At 46.0% G+C, this 19,027-nt stretch overlaps 2 protein-coding genes across 5 annotated transcripts in view; both read left to right on the top strand.

The window, feature by feature from the left end:
- The window catches only part of ptprbl (protein tyrosine phosphatase receptor type B, like), a 30,793-nt gene extending 21,376 nt beyond the window's left edge, over positions 1–9,417 (top strand). For 3 of the 4 annotated variants that reach the window (XM_085166711.1, XM_085166710.1, XM_085166707.1), the window contains 8 exons: positions 23–113; positions 194–270; positions 706–840; positions 932–1,054; positions 1,169–1,332; positions 1,594–1,729; positions 2,261–2,354; positions 4,020–4,390. In XM_085166711.1, the coding sequence (XP_085022837.1) occupies positions 23–113; positions 194–270; positions 706–840; positions 932–1,054; positions 1,169–1,332; positions 1,594–1,729; positions 2,261–2,350 (816 nt within the window). In that variant the 3' untranslated portion in view covers positions 2,351–2,354; positions 4,020–4,390. Of the gene's footprint in view, positions 1–22; positions 114–193; positions 271–705; positions 841–931; positions 1,055–1,168; positions 1,333–1,593; positions 1,730–2,260; positions 2,355–4,019; positions 4,391–9,310 lie in introns of those variants that run through there. The other variant, XM_085166709.1, reaches the window with a different exon arrangement.
- An 839-nt stretch (positions 9,418–10,256) lies between these two features.
- On the top strand, positions 10,257–18,114 carry LOC146513332 (fibroblast growth factor receptor substrate 2-like). Its single transcript, XM_085166714.1, has 7 exons — positions 10,257–10,326; positions 13,599–13,667; positions 13,750–13,841; positions 14,715–14,901; positions 15,773–15,907; positions 16,185–16,348; positions 16,817–18,114. The coding sequence occupies exons 3-7, from the start codon at positions 13,776–13,778 to the stop codon at positions 17,840–17,842; spliced, it is 1,578 nt and encodes a 525-aa protein (XP_085022840.1). The 5' UTR covers positions 10,257–10,326; positions 13,599–13,667; positions 13,750–13,775; the 3' UTR covers positions 17,843–18,114.
- Positions 18,115–19,027: the final 913 nt, after the last annotated feature.

The raw sequence follows: 19,027 nt of genomic DNA, 5'->3' as shown, positions 1-19,027 counted from the left end.
GCTTTTATTCTCTCCCTATCAGGATCTGAAGGACGTCGGTCGTAACCAGCCTCTGGACTCGGCTCTGCTGCCGGAGAACCGGGGAAAGAACCGATACAATAACATCCTGCCCTGTGAGTCATCAGCCCACAGACACAATAAGAGATCACCAGGTTGTAGAAGGTCTGGGTCTAACTGCCTTTCTCGTATTCAGACGACTCGACGAGGGTCAAGCTGTCCTACGTTGATGACGACCCCTGCTCTGACTACATCAATGCCAGTTACATCCCAGTAAGTCAGTACAGACCTGAGATGCACTGGAGATTCATTCAAAGTGCAGTAAAGACTGAAAACATAAACACATGCAGTGCATCTTAGTTTTTACTCAGGTGAGTAGGGCCTAATAGCGTCTCCTTCATCGTTACTTCATTTCGCAGCTTGCCAGTCGGTGTTTTTTGGTGACCATACAATGATTGCAACACAAACACACCTGGCTTAGTTAGGACAGGGTTTCATTTTGGTTGGATGTGAAGAAGTCCATTGCAAAGACTGATCTCGATAAAGACTCATTTAGTAGTTAAGAGCAGGATGGGTGAAGACGAGATGATGAAGCTGGTCTCTGAAACCTGAGACAAAGACGATAAAGTGTTTACCGAGGTTAGAGAGCATGTGAGTCAGTCACAGCGGTTGTCCGAATATCGGGGGGTTCACGCTCTCTGTTTTCAGGGTAACAACTTCCGGCGGGAGTACATCGCCACACAGGGTCCTCTGCCTGGAACTAAAGACGACTTCTGGAAGATGGTTTGGGAGCAGAATGTCCACAATGTGGTGATGGTCACTCAGTGTGTGGAGAAAGGAAGGGTGGGTAGCACAGAGGCAATGATTACAGAGACCGTCTTCACAAACTCATCAGCCTGAAACAGTGAGGTTTTCCTCCTCTTCCTCCATCCAGGTGAAATGTGATCACTACTGGCCGTTCGATCAGGATCCTCTGTACTACGGAGACCTGATCGTCCAGATGCTGTCGGAATCGGTTCTGCCCGAGTGGACGATCAGAGAGTTTAACATCTACAGCGTACGTTTCTCCGACAGCTGTCATCTTTGTTACAGAACCGGTTTGAAAGGCGGCTCGAACGCTTTTCATTTTATTCTTGAGGAACAAGAAGTTTAATGTGACTGTGCGTTGCAGGAGGAGCAGCTCGGCTTCAGCCGCCTGGTTCGTCAGTTTCACTACACGGTGTGGCCGGACCACGGTGTCCCAGAGACCACGCAGTCCCTCATCCAGTTTGTCCGTACTGTCCGAGACTACGTCAACAGGACTTCGGGATCTGGACCCACCGTAGTCCACTGCAGGTACCTCATTGTACCCTTAGAATATCAGCCTCTTCAGAGTGACGAACCACGGATTTCCTAGAATCTCAAAGTGTGTGAAGCATCACATGGTCAGATATGAAGTAATTATAGCTAAACCAACAGAAACCTCATAGTCAACCTTGTGTTTTTCACCAGTATAACACGCTAATGTGTGTTTGTGGACTAATGTGGACCATCCTGCTCATTAGCTGTAGTCAGTATACGACGTGTTTTTTGACTGGACTTTGGTCTTTTTGTCAGCGCCGGTGTGGGCCGGACGGGGACTTTCATTGTCCTGGATCGAGTGCTGCAGCAGCTGGACGCCAAAGACACGGTGGATATCTACAGCGCCGTGTTTGACCTGCGACTCCATCGATCCCACATGGTGCAGACTGAGGTAGGACCAATGCTTCATGGGGGCAAACGTTTATGTGGCATGTATCTCTGCACTTTTAATCGACTCTTCCTTTTCTGTGCGTCAGCCATATTTGTAGTTTGAAAATTGTTTAATCTGGTATGATGACTGAAGTTTTACATTTGGGATTTCAGCACTGAAACTGCTGCTGAGAACCTGAATGAGTTCACTTATTATTTACATACTTCGATTTGTTTTCATGTCTGATGCTATGAGATGGTCCAGAGATGTCCTCTGCTAGAGTTCAGAGAGCTTTCCTGAGCTGAGCAAATGTAAATATTAAATATATCAAAGGAACCCAAGATTTTTTTCAGTTCGTCCTGACTAGCTAATCTGTGTTTCTAAAACCTGGTGCTGACAAACACCTGAAGGCACTCAGTCACAGGTGACTAAAATAATCCCCCAGGCTGAAATGATAGACTCCTGTAATAATCCTGTAATCTCTGCTGTCAGACTGAAAATTATATTTTGTAATCTGAGCTCAGGTGTGACTCACCTGCCACCTCTCCACAGGTGCAGTATGCATACCTGCATCAGTGTGTCAGAGACGTCCTCAGAGCCAGGAAGCTACGCAGCGAGCAGGAGGGAATGTACAGGATGTGAGGCGGTGAGTCATTGATAACCTTCATATTATTGATCCTACATATCAGATTACCACCCTCAGATTATGAACACATTATTGACAGATTATTGGTCCTTTTTACGGGGTGGCTGTAGCTCAGGTGGCAGATCAGCCACTTACCAGAAGGCCGGTGGTTCGATCCCAGGCTGCTCCAGTCTGCATGCCAAATATCCTTGGGCAAGATACTGACCCCAAGTTGCTCTGCGATGCATCCATCGGATACACATTCACACACATTCACACTCCGATGCATCCATCAGAGTGTGAATGTGTATCCGATGCATCCATCGGATACACATTCACACTCCGATGCATCCATCGGAGTGTGAATGTGAATGTTAGATACTCAGCACTTAAACTTAGAAGAAGTGCTTGTGTGATTGGGTGAATGAATTAGTTGTAAAAGAGTGCTCAGACAGAGAACAAAAGCACTATATAAGAACCAGTCTGTTTACCATTTAACAGATGTGGAGCCTCAGATTAACATCAGGTTATTGACAGGTTATTGACGGCTTATTGACAGGTTATTGACGGCTTATTGACAGGTTATTTACAGGATATTGATGGGTTATTGACAGGTTATTGATGGGTTATTGACAGGTTATTGATGGGTTATTGACAGGTTATTGACAGGTTATTTACAGGATACAGATGGGTTATTGACAGGTTATTGACGGCTTATTGACAGGTTATTGACGGCTTATTGACAGGTTATTTACAGGATATTGATGGGTTATTGACAGGTTATTGATGGGTTATTGACAGGTTATTGATGGGTTATTGACAGGTTATTGACAGGTTATTTACAGGATACAGATGGGTTATTGACGGCTTGTTGACAGATTCTTGATGGGTTATTGACAGGTTATTGACAGGTTATTGATGGGTTATTGACAGGTTATTTACAGGATACAGATGGGTTATTGACAGGTTATTGACAGGTTAATGACAGGTTATTGACGGTTTATTGAGAAGTTATTGACAGGTTATTGATGGGTTATTGACATCTTATTTATAGGTTATTGACAGGTTGTTGCCGGTTTTATGACGCTTATTGACAGGTTATTGATGGCTTTTTGACAGATTATTGACAGGTTACTGACAGGTTATTGATGCCTCATTGAGAAGTTATTGACAGGCTAGTGACAGATTATTGATGGGCTATTGACATCTTATTTATAGGTTATTGACAGGTTGTTGCCGGTTTTATGACGCTTATTGACAGGTTATTGATGGCTTTTTGACAGATTATTGACAGGTTACTGACAGGTTACTGACAGGTTATTGATGCCTCATTGAGAAGTTATTGACAGGCTAGTGACAGATTATTGATGGGCTATTGACATCTTATTTATAGGTTATTGACAGGTTGTTGCCGGTTTTATGACGCTTTTTGACAGATTATTGACAGGTTACTGACAGGTTACTGACAGGTTATTGATGCCTCATTGAGAAGTTATTGACAGGCTAGTGACAGATTATTGATGGGCTATTGACATCTTATTTATAGGTTATTGACAGGTTGTTGCCGGTTTTATGACGCTTATTGACAGGTTATTGATGGGTTATTGATGGCTTATTGACAGATTATTAACAGGTTACTGACAGGTTATTGACGGCTTATTGATGGGTTATTGGTCCTTTCCACAGACGCTGACCCTGACCGTAACGATTGTACTGACTGCTGAGCCATTGCTGAGCTCTTCAGAGAGACATGTCCATATATTTTTCTACAGTGTTCGTATGTCACAGAGAAATGTTTATAACTTTAATTTTTTTAATTTATGTTCAGCTGTGTGATGTCTTTCTGTATAGATTATCTATATATTATTGGTTGTATCATCTCCTATGTGTTTGATTTGCTGGAATATTGGCTCCAGTTTCTTGGTTGAGTTTCTGTTGTCCTGTTTATATCTCTGTCACAGGGGCTCATACCTGTAAGTTTACCTGTGCTTGTACCTGTAAGTGTACCTGTGCTCGTCTGTATGTGAGCAGCTTATTAAACACACACCACAAAATTATCAGCTCTCTAATTATTCATCCAGAAACACTATGATAACCTGAGCAGGATTATTTCAGTACAACTGAACTCTGAGCGCAAGAAAAAAAAAAGAACATAAAGCTTCTAAAACAAAAGACGTTTTTCACTATGAATTATGGGACGAAATCGTCTCCTCTCCTGCTTCAGTGCTTCCTAAAGGAGATCCTATCCGGTCTTTAACTGATGATCTGATAAATCCTGCTTCCGGGTCCAAACTACTCTGCGTTTAATAAGTCTGTTGTGTTTTTAACACACTTTGTATCTTGTTCTACAGGGTGGGCCATTTATATGGATACACCGTAATAACATGGGAATGGTTGGTGATATTAAAGTCCTGTTTGTGGCACATTAGTATATGTGAGGGGGCAAACTCCTCAAGATGGGTGGTGACCATGGTGGCCATTTAGAAGTCGGCCATCTTGGATACAACTTTTGTTTTTCCAATAGGAAGAGGGTCATGTGACACATCAAACTTATTGGTAATGTCACAAGAAAAACAATGGTGTGCTTGGTTTCAACGTAACATTATTCTTTCATGAGTTATTTACACGTTTCTCTTTGTTCACAGCCATTGACATGTCAAAGAGGTTAACACGTGAGGAGCAGATCGAAATTGTGTTGATATCTGGTGAACGCAGTTTGTAACTCTGATAGCTCTGCTATCATAATCAATCTCTCAGTCAGAACATGCTATATCATGTTCAGGTGTAAACTAGCGAGCTAACTTCCTGCTAACTTCTAAATCTGTTAAACTTCATAAATCCTTTTCCTTTTTAATGGATGCCTGGATGTTAAACTTAATTGCTACACCTGGTAAAGCAGCCACACTGATCATTTTATTACAGATGAAAGAATTTAGACCAGGGGTTGGCAACCCTGGGCAACCCCTGATGCCACGACCATAGCTGGACTGGCCATCGGCATACCAGGCATTTGTTCAGTGGCCCAATTATTATTATTATTGTTATTATTTTTGTAACGGTATAAACAATGAAAGGTGGTGGATTGGCCAGATACTGGCCGGTGTGTAAAAATAACTCAGTTGTTTGGTGGTGGCTATGGCGGTGCTTCCACAGATTCAGTAACATTAGCAAGTGGTGGAGGCAGCAGGTGGATGAGGGAAAGGGGAGCAGTGTTGCCAACTCCTCAGTAAGGAAAATCGCTATTGGCTGTCCTAAAAGTCGCTAGAAGTCGCTAAATGACGTCATCGCCTAATTTGCATAATTGGTCATGCTAATGTAATTGTAATCTATGTTGTTGGAGAGAGAAATAACATCATGGAAGAGACATAAAGTGAGTAAAAAACGTCCTAAATGCATTTAGAATTTATTTAGAACTACAAATTAAATTTATTTTAGCAATTATTGTTTTTTTAATGTCACAATTCCAACCCTGCTCCTTTATCCGGGCTTGGACCGGCAAAAGTGACCCGAAATAGGCACTCTGGTGGAATTACTCTGTGTGTGTGTGTTTATAAGTAGTTTTAAACCTTGTGATCCACAAAACAGCATAAGACTAAAAGAGTAAAAGAAGAACTGACTGCGTTACAGCACCCGCTGCTTGATGAGAGTAAAAGCGATATGCGCTTTCACGTCTTTTTTTAGCTACTTTTTTTTAGAAAAAAAGTCGCTAGGGGGTCTGAAAACTCGCTAAATATAGTGACAAAGTCGCTAAGTTGGCAACACTGAAGGGGAGGCAGGAGGAGAGACCTGAGGCGGCCAGCGGTCCGCGTGTCAGGTGAACTGAACTTCAGGTAAGAAGTTATGACCTGCAGTCTATCTGGGTCAGATATAAACCAAGTTTAGGTGGAGTTTATTTTCGTTGTGCTGACTTTTTACAGTCAGTTACAATAACTCGTACTGCGTGCTAGCTAGCATGACGGAGTTTCTATACAGCTGGGTGGGTGCTATGACGTTACTGATAGTGAACTTTATTTTATTATAGTGATCATGAACGAATCGTTCAATACTCGAGAATCACTTTACTGACTCATGAATCATGATTCACAAGCCCAACTGACTCACTGACTCATCCCTGTTGCTGTTAGCAGCAATGTATCTAGCTTATAATTAAAATTGTTGAGAAAAACACAACAACCAGTTTCTTAACAAAAACATTTCTGCTCTGAACTGGAAGAAAAAACCCTGAGTAGAAGCTCACATCAAGACAATAGCTCCTCGGTTCACAGTAGCATCGCTCTGCTAACATGCTAACAGCACATTTGAGCTACTCACCCCCTCCCTCCTGGCTCACAGCTTCTTCTTCTTCTTGGTTGGCAACCAATGTTAAGGCGCATTACCGCCCCCTGGCTCACAGCTCAGTGGACATTTAGATGAGAAAATATATATTTCACACATTTAAGGAAAATACTAATAAAATAAAAATAAACAAGATAAATGTTTATTAAGCAATTTTGATAGGAAATTGCTTAATTTTAGAAATGTTTTTGCTCTTTTTTGCTCTATAAAATAGTTGTTTTCTTTTAGAATCACTCATCTTAGCAGCAGGATTTACATGAAAAGAGAAACAAATTAAGTGAGTGAAAATGTACATTTTTTGCACTCTCTGGTCGACTGACTCAGTGAATCAAATGACTCAAAAAACCCGATTCACTTTGGTGAGTGACTCATTAAAACTCGATTCAGTAAAAAAGAATCAAATTTACCATCACTATTTTATTATAAGGTTTGTTATTAGAGTTGCCAACAGTCCCGTAAAAATTAAATCGCCCCGCATTCAGAGAAAATATTACGCGTTTCGTGTTGAGCTGAGAAGGAACACAGTTTGTCCCGGACTTCAGCTAGAATGGAAAAGACATAAAGCTGGATTTATTCTGTGTCTTTGCTGCACAGCTGCCTCTTCTTCTCTCATTCTCTCCCCTCTCTCTCCTGTTTCTACTTCAATCATGAAACTGATCAATGATCAGCTGATCGGCTTTTGTCTCTTGTTTGTTTATCGCCCACTTTGCGCCAGAAAGAGGAAACCAGCTGATGTCGCGCTAAACAACAGCAGCACGTTTAAGCTTGATCAGCTGTTGTTAGAATTTATTTAATATTAATTTCTAGTATCAGCTGATGTTTGCTGGAGCCACAGCTGTAAAGCTGCTGGTCATGATGGTTTGGATATGTGGTGAGAGGGAAACATGAAGATGAAACCAGGAGATGTCCTTACTGAATCATCAGAGCTGAACAGCTGATGGAGAAACAGGTTTACCTTTTAGGTGACATGAATGAGTTGAAGTTATGAACTGTTTCTGAGAGACAAATAACACCAGGATCCTTTTCTAAGCAGCTGACAGCTGGTAACTGTGCAGGGGCGGGTCTAGCAAAGTGTTGCCAGGGGGGCAGGTAGGGCATTAACAAGGGGGGGGCATGCTGGACACTGGGAGACCTGTGTCTCTGAGTGGGAGACCAGAGATCACATTAACATGTGTGTCTCTGTATTAACAAACATATTGGCCCAGTTTATTTTTCTTATCAGTGTTGTGAGGAGACCATAAACAGCATTTGTATTTTCTGTTGTTCAGTTCATTTGCTGTTATGGATAAAAAGTCGTTTTTTGTATCAAAATAGCTGATAACGATTCGCTGATAGCTGCAAACATCTGCCAACAAATAATCTATAAAGTTATTCTATATAGTGTGTAACTGTTAATATAGAGCGTTATTACATTTATTGCTAATGCAATCATACAGCACACTGACTTCTGAGGAAACTTTAAATGGCACTCGTCATCAGAAAGGTTGCCGACTCCTGATTTAGACAGTTTGTAAGTCTCAGTGGTGCCGCAGTGTTTGTTCGACTTTGGGCCGGAAACGGCTAATGATGTCAGACTTAAATACTGGAAAGGAAGCACTGAAGCTCCTTTCCTTCAGAGGACGCAAACAGCATTCATGTCCTAACTCAGTCACAGCTTTTACCTTCATCAGCTCATCACGGCCAAGGAGGTTTTCGCCTCTTCTCCACTGACACTGCGCTAAAGACGCCAACGTCCTGCAACCACAAGGATCTGGGTCTAGACCCAGCACTGGTGGAGAACAGGGATCTGACAGGAGGAGCTGAGTAAATCCAGATTCCTCTGGAAGGAGATAAGCCCAGATTAAAACTCTGCTGAAGTTTCCAAAACAAGACTAAAATTTAAACTTCCCTCCCTGAAGTCGTGCGATTCAAACAGATATCAGCTGAGGATCATTTGATCACCGCTGTTTGATCAAGATAGGAAGGTTGATTAGTTATAATAATGTGAAAAAATAGATTCTTCTTGTCCCAGCTTTTCATAATAAAAGCCCAAAATAACAGCGAAGAACCTTGTAAAAAAACAACAGAAGGATGTTATCTGCTGCAGAGTGTAGACTGAAATAAAAATCTTATTCTACTCGTTATAAAATAGAAGATTTATATCCATGAATATAAAATAAAATATATTTTTTATTCTTTAATCTAAAGATATTCTGCCCGTAAGAATATGATGCTAGTGAGACAGAAGATTATAGTTTCCTTATTAAATTAACATTTTAAAATCAGTTTAATAAAGTAACAGCGTGAGGAATGAAACTGGTTTAATGATTTATCAATAATATTTGAATCGTTTCTGATCAGTGGTCTGATTTAGTGACTTTTACAAAATAACTAAATTACATGTAAATAATTCATATAAAAGTTTTATAATAACTGTTACTGTCAGTGGGATCAGAGCAAGCGTGGGATGTTTGTAAAGAGCACGTGACCTTAATTCAAGCCTGGACCTCAGAATGATCAGCAGGATATTGATTACTCTGGTCTGAAGCTCAGGTATGAGGAAGAAGAAACTTCATCTGTGCGAGCACTCTTCCTGTCTGTGAGATGTTCCCCCTCAGCGTCACTGGGACTCAAACCCACCATCTCCTGTTTACCACCTGCAGCTCACACCTGAAGCAGGCGAAGAGGAGTCTTGCTGGACATCGGACAGAACGCAGGTTTAAGGAGCGCTGCGTGTCTGAAGAGCGGTTTTGTTCCTGCTCGGTCTTGTTAATCGATCCATGGTTGTGTCCCAAAGCAGCCGACTGAATTCACTGTTGTCCACCAAGGTTTCAGGTCAACCCCCCACCCCCATTAAGCTCACGCTGAACTGCACGTGCTTTTACCTTTGTCCTTATCCAAAGGTCAAAGGTCAGACACTTTCTGTTACAGTTATTTCAGGATTTTATGAGAAATTTGTAGGACTTTTGATCACTTACACTGTTATCCTGACATGTGTTTGTGTGTGTCTGTGTGCCATGTTTAGATTGTTGTGAGGACCAGAAATTGGAACACTACTATGCTTGTGGGGACCAAGAGGCCTTATGGGGACAAAGTGCCCGTCCCCACAAGTTTGAAGACATTTTTGAGACTCAAAATGTGGTTTTAGCATCACAGTTAGATTGTGGTTATGTGTGTGTGTTTTGGTAGCTGTGTGTGTGTGTTTAGTTGCAGTGTGTCTCGGCGTCTGGCGGGGAGAGGCCCCGGCTGTCCCAAGCTCCAGAGGCCGCGCATGCGCCGTGTGGCGGGCTTTCCACATCGAGGCTGTGAAGTGTCGGAAGTTTGTCGGAGTGAGGCCGAACAGAGGACGCTGTGACTGAACCAAAGAGTGTTTTAAAGGCGAAAAAAGTGTGTGAGGACGCGCGGGGGAAGTCTGCAGAGTACCCCGAAGGCCTGTCGATGGGTTTGAGCCGCTTCCCGCTGGTTAATCGGCGCAGACAGCAGCGTTAGCGGCGGCTGGAAGAAGTTGTAATTGTTTTTTGGCGCTCAGCGGCGAAGAGGAAAGATGGAGGATCTGCGGCTGTAGCCGCGGCTAACGCTAGCTGCCCCAGCGTCTTCTCGGCCCCAATCCGAGCTGCCGAGCGGCCCCGAGGGCGTCCCGCGGTTTGGATGCTCCCATCGGACACGGCGAAGTAGCCCCGTAAGTATGTTTCTTTGTCCCGGGCTGTTTGTTGGATGTTTGTGGGAACGAGCGGGCGGAGTGCGTCGGTGTGTAGCCCCGAGCTAATTAGCTGAAATCACGGTTAGCTTATTGAGCTTAGCTCCGTGCTGCTAGCTGCCATTACACCCACACACCGAAGTTTGTCAGCCCAACAAAGTTCACCGAGAGCGGGGCGAGAGTGGCGCGGCCTCGCGGGGAGAGGCTGTGACCCAGAGAGAAAGAAACACGGGCCATTATCCCACACACACTGTGGTAAAGTAATAAGTCAGTGTTTTCAGCCTCCCCCCACCACACCGCACGCACGCACGCACGCGCATTCTGAGTGAGTGATTCAAAACAAGGAAGGACAGAAACATAAAGATCAGGCTGCTTTCATTCAGCCAGTGATCGATTAATCAATCGGTGCCAGTTTCATCTTATCATCTGTCAGTTATTTTATTGATTAATCAGTCAGCTGCTCCAGAGATCTTCCTTCAAAAATCAGTGTGCTCTATAAGGGAACCGTTTAAACTCTTCTGCCAGGAAATTCTTAGTTATTTATTGATAAACAGGCTAATAATTATCTGAACGACTAAGTCAAAGGATCTGTGGGGGTTTGCAATATTGATTAGCTGATTATTATAGGTTATTGAGATTTCTTATATTGATCGATCAACTCTGGGATGTCGACATTTACAGTCCTCGTTCCTCAGTTTATTTTAGTTTATCTTCCTCGTCTATAGCTTAATTTAACATCAAACCCATCAGACTGACACGGTTGGGTGAAATCAGTCAGATCAATATCAGCCAGTCTTAGTATTTTCTAATCAGTAAAAAAAAATGGTGTTTTTTTTTTTCTCATTTAAATTCAGACTTCATCCATTTATTGATTACCAATCATTTGTTAATTACCTGATTGGAAGAGAGAGAGCTGGCTGATTAATCAGATTATTAGTTGATTAAAGGTTTTTAATGTTTAAATGTTGGGACATTTGGTTGTAAGATTGAAGCTTTGAAGGTTGATTGTAGAGTGACAGATTAAAGGAAAAACAGTGTGAGGTCAGGAGACTATCATCGTGGTTTCCTGCTGTTCACCCCGACTCTTCACCAGACACCATTCAGGAAAACAGGACTTTTACCTGAGAGAACAGGTGAGCTCCGGCTCTGCCCCTGTCCCTATTGCTGTGACGCAGGGTCTGTTTGGATCACAGGTAATTCAGTGAAACGTGAAAAAGTGGCCGACTCGGCAGAAACTCGAGTTTCCCGCCAGGTATAATCTGTTTTTGTGAATGGACATAAACATGGACGTTATATTTAATCCCACACTGAGGAAAATTAACTGCAGCACAGGAGATGGGAAGAAAAGGTGAATTACAAAAATAAAATAAGAAAAAAAAAATAAATTAGTAAATTGGTCCACGGAAAGGCCAAAATACTAACACGCCAACATGAAGACGCTGTGAACCTCCAACCTTCTGCTTACCCGATGGATCAGTGCTGTGAGATGTTTTGGGCTCGCGTGTTCCCGTCGTCATGTTTAGATTTATTGATAATAACTTATCTGGATATTGATCAGTCCCCGAATCGGAACCCTGCTTTGGATAAAACTTCAAAACGCCGAAACTCGTTAAAGCAGTTTAACCCACAGAAACTAAACCGAGTCACCCGGACCTTCAAAATAAAAGCATAAAAATCATCTGTAAAAGTTTGTGATGTGCTCAGATTAGTGTAGATGTTTTTAATCTGCATGTGTCAGATTTTAGATGAAGGTGATGTGGTCATCGAATTTTGCTAAATGGAACAAATGCCGACCCGTCGCCCGCTGTGTTGACTCGGTGTGACCGCACTGAGGTGGAGCTGATGATTTCAGACACACTTGACTGCTCTGCAGCTGAAAACAATGAAACTAAACCTGGTTATTGATTATTGATGACTGAAGCAGCTAGGTAAAGTTTTTTTTCTTTTCTGAGGCTGGTCAGAGGCTGTTTTAAGATCATTTTCCCTTTTCTTGGACACGTATGTGTCAGCTATGCGGCGTTCGGTCGCTGCTTCCACCTGTAAATAAAAATGACGGCTTTATAATCGTTTCCTGTTTGAGTCCAGCTCAAGCGAAGGCGCCGGCTCACGGGGCGGGGCTGTCTGTCGGGCAAATGATTAAAGTGAGTAAAGCCTTGAACGCCCTCACACGCTGAAGCTGTAAAATAATAAGTTTATTTGTTAAGCTGAGCTTCACTTGCATAATCTGGATGTGGCCGTGGTTTCCTGCAGCTCCCAGTGCGTCTGCAGAAAGCACCGTCTCAGGTTTAGAAACCAAACAGGTGAATTCTGATTATTTTTAATTTGACAGTTTTTTCTCCAACCAATAAAATCATGAAAACGAATTAAAGAATTCATTTGAATGAAAAGAAGATGGAAACTTTAAAATCTAATCTCATTAAGAACAACGGACCAATGAGAGGCAGCCGTCAGACGTAAACAGTTCAGCCTGGATCATCAGAGCTGCGTCATTACAGCAAAAATGATTATGATTCGATGCTGTGTTTGAGTGTCACAGGATGTGTGATGCACCCTCTGCCAGCACATCAATGACTGTGTGACGGCTCTGAAAACATGAGACGCGCTGCGATCGGTGATTGAGCCGATCAAGGACATTGATCCGAGCATTGAACTATGTTTTAGCCTCTTTAAACAGTTTTTTGTGGAAGGATGATTTTAGAGCGTTTTTGTCTTTAAGAGTAATCCGGCAGCTTGAAGTGGTGCTGCAAGCTGGAGACTGCGTAACAATCCATTTAAAACATAAATAATTTGTTTAATTAACAGGAGCACTGTTATGACGAAAGAGAAAAACGGCAGCAGAAAAACAGAAGGGTCAGAGGTCACGGCACCTTATCGTCACACTAGACAGAAGAAATGAGGAAGCGTTGAGCAACGGTCACAGGGTCAGGGTATCAAAGCGAGCTACATCTGACGTCCTCATGAATGCCTGTCGTATTATTAAGGTGACAGTAAGACGAGCGAAGCCAAACTCTGTTTTATGATCAACTTCTTTAACACCAAATGTCACCTGAAAATCATCAGAACAAATAATGCAGAAAACAAACAGCTGTTGATGATGCAGAGTGACGTCAGAGGGCAGGGTGACGTCAGAGGGCAGGGTGACGTCAGAGGGCAGGGTGACGTCAGAGGGCAGGGTGACGTCAGAGGGCAGTGTGATCTTTTATTGACGTCTTTTATTTTGGTGCACTGAGCCTCACCTGCTGTTTCTTGTGCAGAGCTGCTGTTCCTGTTTGACCCCTGACGGCTCTGAGGATGGAAGCAGGGCTACCGGAGGCAGGATCTAGGTGAGTCCACCAATCGGGGAGCAGCGTGTGTGCGTCGTCTGGGTGCTGCCATGTTTCCTCACGTGCCTTCTCCTTGCTGCAGACATCAGATGGTGCTCTGAAGAAGCCATGGGTAGCTGCCTAAGCTGTCCAGAGAAAGAGTCGATTCCAGATAATCATCAGAGTAAATTCAAGGTGAGTCCTGCCCCGGCCTGCCTCACCTGTACTCCCACACGTCCCGTCGCTCGCTCATTACTCACAGCCCTGCTGCACACCTGCCGACGTGTCTCCACGTGAGGGCGGCCGATGGGTGAGCAGGTTGGGCCGTGGGCGGAGCCTCGGCTCCCGCAGCTGTAACAGCAATGGGCTGTAAGTCTAAACGGGTTTATGCTGGGAAATGAGTCAGAGATCAGCTGATCTCAGAAAAGGGAGGAGAATTTTCAGGTCACGTGGTTAAAGTTCTCGTCCTCTGATCGCTCAAATCATCAAGAATTTATGACCAGCAGGCAGGAGGTGATATCCGCCTCATTGAGAGGGCGCAGGTTCTCCGGGTCACAGTGGTCTCATCCAAATTTTTGAGTGTACTGTCCCTTTAAAGGGACATGAAACGCTGCACAGGCTGATTCACGCCACTGAGCGCTGCTCTTACAAACTGGTATAACGCCGTGTGGTTGGTTGCAGCTAACAGAATGACATGTGATGTCACAGAGTGACACCAGCAGTAACTGGTATGTTTGCTGTCTCACTGCATCGTAAACAAAGATCCGCCATGTGGTGCTTAAATAAAACTTCAGTCTGTGGAGACGTTTGTGATGTAGAAGGTCCTCGGGCTTAAATGAGCAGCTGCAGGGTGCGGAGGCACGACCTCCGTCAGTTTTTAGGTGGCGTTCGGTGTTTGTTTGGCCGTGAGAAGTTCACGTCTTGTGTTCAGCATGAAGACGGAGCACGCTCCGTTAAACTCATCCTCAGGATTAAGACTCACTGATTTCTGCAGATGTCTGCTGATGGCGTGGTGCCGGTAAAGGCGTGAAATGTCAGAGGTCATGACGCTCTCTCTCTGCCCGTCAGGTGATCAATGTGGACGACGATGGGAACGAACTGGGCTCGGGAGTGATGGAGCTGACCGACGCCGAGCTCGTCCTCCATACCCATCGCCGCGATGACGTCAGGTGGCCTTATCTGTGCCTGCGCCGCTATGGCTACGACTCTAACCTGTTCTCGTTCGAGAGCGGCCGCCGCTGCCAGACGGGCCAAGGTAAGAATCCGTGTGTGCCAACAGGAAATGAGGTCACCACAGGATCGTGTGTTGATTAAAGGTGTTTCTTGTTTCTGGTCTCTGCCTTGCTATGATTCGCTGTCAGGAGGGGGGGTGTAGGAGGGGCCGTTAGGTCAGGTGGGCTAGTAAGTCTCAGCAGAATGTCCTTTGTCCTGCCCCGCCCCCGATCAGTATTGATCAGCTGTCGGTGAAAGAGCGTGTGGATCAAAACCTGCCTGCAGTGTGTGTGGTGCGTGATCCACCTGGTTTTGGTTCCTGTGAGGAGTCAGCAGAACCACCAAAATCATCCAGATCAATAGAAAACCAGTTGATCTGGATCATTCTGATAGTTGATCAGCAGCTCCTCCCACCGCTCAGCGACCATCAAGGGAACGTCTCTGAGATGTAGGAGGAGCTAAATTTTCACTTCAGTGATTGTAGATCATGAGCATCACTCATCCAGAGCGTGACTCTGGGTCCGCCCACCACAATAGCGTGCTAGTGACATGAGAAAAACTTTCCTCAGCTCTGATTGGCTGATTGCCTCCTTGGGCAGGAAGCTGCTGATTAGACCGAACCCCTCTGACTCATCTCTCTTCCTGTTTCCTGTGGGTGAGGCTGCAGCTGACAGTGCAGCATAGTAACCACAGTAACCAGATTACCTGTTACTGATCTCACCTGTAAGTGTTCTTAATGTTGTTGGTGAACCCTTCACTGTGACTTCACCTGTAAGCTCCACCTCCTCCTGGACTCACCTGAGCTCAGTTTGATTGTCCTGATTCAAACTCAGTGTTCTGTAGTTTAAACCTGGCTGTTTCTACCTGACCAGGTGTGGGTGCTCATTTTAACCTGTGTGCGTGTGTGTGTTCAGGCATCTTTGCCTTCAAGTGTGCTCGCGCTGAGGAGATCTTCAACATGCTGCAGGAGGTGATGCACAGCCACAGCATCAGCGTGGTGGAGGAGGCTGTGCTGGAACCCAGCCACCAGGCGGCGCTCACGCCTGCAGGTAAAAACACCTGACAACTGCGGAGTGAAATGACGTGTGGGGAGGGAAAGAGAGCGCCAAATCTGTGTTGTGTCGCCCTCTGGTGGCTGTTAGAGGAAGTGAAGCTTCATGTCAATTCCTGTTGGAGACCAGGTCAGCTGCTGTCAGGAGGGTGATCAGTGATTGGAGGCTTGACTATCTTAAAGCGTTAGTGTATTTTTACCATGTGACGTTTACAGGTGCAGGTCACATGCTTACTCACTAAACTCCTCCCACTCTCTTTCCCCTCTGGCTGCAGCTCTCGGCTACTCGGTGCCGTCTGTGCCAAACGGTGTCACGCGGATCCCATCTGTAGGCGAGGCACCATCTCACCCCTCCAGTCGTCACCCGTCTGTGGCGAGCACCCGGCTGCCGTCGGTGGGGGAGGAGTCTACGCACCCTCTGCTGGTGGCCGATGAAGCGGTAAGTCTCACCTGCGATCCTCGCTGTCAGGGGCGGGACATCCTGAGCTCGGTCTGCACTTTCAGCAGCACTGCCCAGTCACGTTTGAGCATGGTTAAAATACACCTGCACAGGAAGAGAACGGCTTCTTCCTGCATCTGCTTTTCACAATAAAAGCCCCAGACTGCTGGTAAACTCTTTCTACCAATATAGTGACCCATTAAACCTGACACAAGTGCACCTCAACCCCCTGAAGGTTTTATTAGATACTGTGATGTTATCATCACCTGGGGACCACCGATGATTGTACAGGTGTCTCGCTCCTCTCACCTGTTAGCTTTACCTGCTCGTCATCTAAATAAATGAGAGCTGTGACACAGCTGGACAGTCCGAGGGTTTAGGTGATCGTTTCCAGATGTTTCCGTGCTCCTGATGTCCCTGAAGCTTTCTGCACCTGTAGGTAACTGGGTCTCACCTTTCTGTTCACAGGTACACACCTACGTCAACACCACGGGGCTCCTGGAGGAGCAGCCGAGCCCGCTGACCGTCACCACCCCGCTGGAGAGCCCGACCTCTCCACAGTCTCAGTGTCCGCCGACGCCTCCGCCCCCTCCGAGGGTCCGCGGGGAGCCCCCGCCGCCGACGCCCACCCCAGCAGAGCCGCAGGTGTTGCTGGAGCCACAAGGCGTGCGTTTCGTGCTGGGCCCCACGCCTGTTCAGAGGCAGCTGATGGAGCGGCGGCAGAAGGAGCTGAAGGATGCCGCCGAGCACCAAGAGACTAACGGCCACGGCGAGAAGCCCACCGAGCCCGAACCCGCCGCCACGCACTCCAACGGCTCGTCGGCTCCTCGCCGCCACCGCCCGCCCCCCCTCACACCCGACCTGCAGAATGTCAATAACTCGGCCCAGCGGCGCACGGCCCTGCTGGACTACGAGAACCTGCCAGCGCTTCCGCCCGTGTGGGAGGCGAGGAAGCCGAGCTCCGAGGACGAGGAGAAAAGCTGCGGCGGCTCCAAAACGCCGTCGCTCAATGGCTACAACCACCACGCCCACCACCACCTGCACCACTCCTACTCCCACCCGTTGTCCGCTGCGCTCGAGTCCTCGCACAACTACGTCAACACAGAGAACGTCACGGCGCCGCTCAGCGCCCATCGGCCCGACACGGCCCGCCGCCGCGTTGACGGGCCCACCATCTTCAACTTTGACTTCCGCCGGCCGCTGGTGTCGGGCCACAGCGAGCCGCCCAAGACGCTCAACTACATCGAGGTGGAGATGGACGGCGGGGCCGGGAACAAAGGCGCCTCCGACGGGAGCAATCCCCACACGCCGCGCACCCCCTCCTCGCCGTTGCCCCCCACCACCCCCACCCGCCGCACCGAACTCTACGCCCTCATCGACATCGAGCGCACCGCTGCCATGTCCAACTTACAGAAGGCGCGGCCGCGGGACGACGGCACGTCGCGCAAGACGAGACACAACAGCACGGAGCTGCCCACCAAAAGCACGGCGTGACCCCCCCGTTTGTACTCTGGGCTCCACGCCGAGCCGCACACGGACTCCATGAGCCGGACACTTCCCGCAGACAGACTGATGATAACATACCTCTGCTGGAGGCGGCGTGCTGATGATGTAATAGACTTCCTTATATGGTACAAATCAGTATTACTGAACAAAGCATTCCATTTAGCCTTTTATACGAGTCACTACGTGCTGCTGTAAGTCACTTATGTTCTACATGTACAGTAGATGTGCCACAATAAAAGTCTGGTTTTATTTCTACTGCACAGCCTGTTTGGGGAGGAGTCTGTTCAAATGTCTGAGCTCGGGTTTCTGGTGCAGCAGTGAGAGAAGAGCTGCAGAGTTTGGCGCTGACGCCACGTGGCTGAAGTGCAGACTCAGCTTTTACTCAGCAGCTTTAAAGGTTTACTGTTTGCTGTCTGTGGGAAAAGCAACTCTTACATTTAGGCTACGTTCACTCTGCAGGTCTTGATGCTCAATTCAGATTTTTTGATCAAATCTGATTTTTTTGTCTGCTCGTTCACACTACAGATAAAATGTGACAGCAAACGCGCTCTAGTGTGAACGCTCAAAGCGGCCGCATGTGCAAAAGAAGACGCCACAAACAACGCGCTCTGTTTAGACCCAGAGCAACAGTATGTTTGACTGATGGCCTTAATATAAAGACTTCAGACTTCACGTTTCCCAATTTTTGCTTTAAGTTATTTTGTTATTTACACAATAATGATCCTTATTGCTGTTTTAGAGGAGCGCTGCTTCTAGCTGCAGATTTCTGTCAGAATCTGCAGATTATACAGAACAAATAAAATGTTCACGTTTCTCCAACGTTGTCTTCCCAGCAGTTTCACTGGATGGACAGGAAGTGTTCACGATGTCTTCTCCGGCGCTGATAATTGGCGTCTGTCTTGTGTCAGTGACATAAAAGACGAGTTTAATGCGTCATGACCATCAAACAGCAGTTTTCTGAAACATCAGATTCAGGACCACATACGAAAGTGACCCAGATCAGATTTGTGGCGTTCACTGTCACACCATGATCGGATAGATGGTCGCAGAGGGTCAAAGAAGTCGGATTTGATGCGCTTTCGCCTGCAGTGTGAACGTAGCCTTAGTCTGTCCACTTACTGTTGATCCTGTGAGCACGGTGTAGTACTTTAATGAAACCCTGCCCTTCAGTCC

Source organism: Neolamprologus multifasciatus, chromosome 7 (assembly GCF_963576455.1).
Source record: "Neolamprologus multifasciatus chromosome 7, fNeoMul1.2, whole genome shotgun sequence".
Classification (NCBI taxonomy): Eukaryota; Metazoa; Chordata; class Actinopteri; order Cichliformes; family Cichlidae; genus Neolamprologus; species Neolamprologus multifasciatus.
This window is presented reverse-complemented; position numbering and strand designations above follow the sequence as displayed.

Bases quoted from the DNA above. Each gene is read 5' to 3' on its own strand.
- LOC146513332 (XM_085166714.1), top strand. From the start codon at position 13,776: ATGGGTAGCTGCCTAAGCTGTCCAGAGAAAGAGTCGATTCCAGATAAT. The intron at 13,842-14,714 runs GTGAGTCCTGCC...TCTGCCCGTCAG, and splicing joins ATCATCAGAGTAAATTCAAG to GTGATCAATGTGGACGACGA. The intron at 16,349-16,816 runs GTAAGTCTCACC...TTCTGTTCACAG, and splicing joins TGCTGGTGGCCGATGAAGCG to GTACACACCTACGTCAACAC.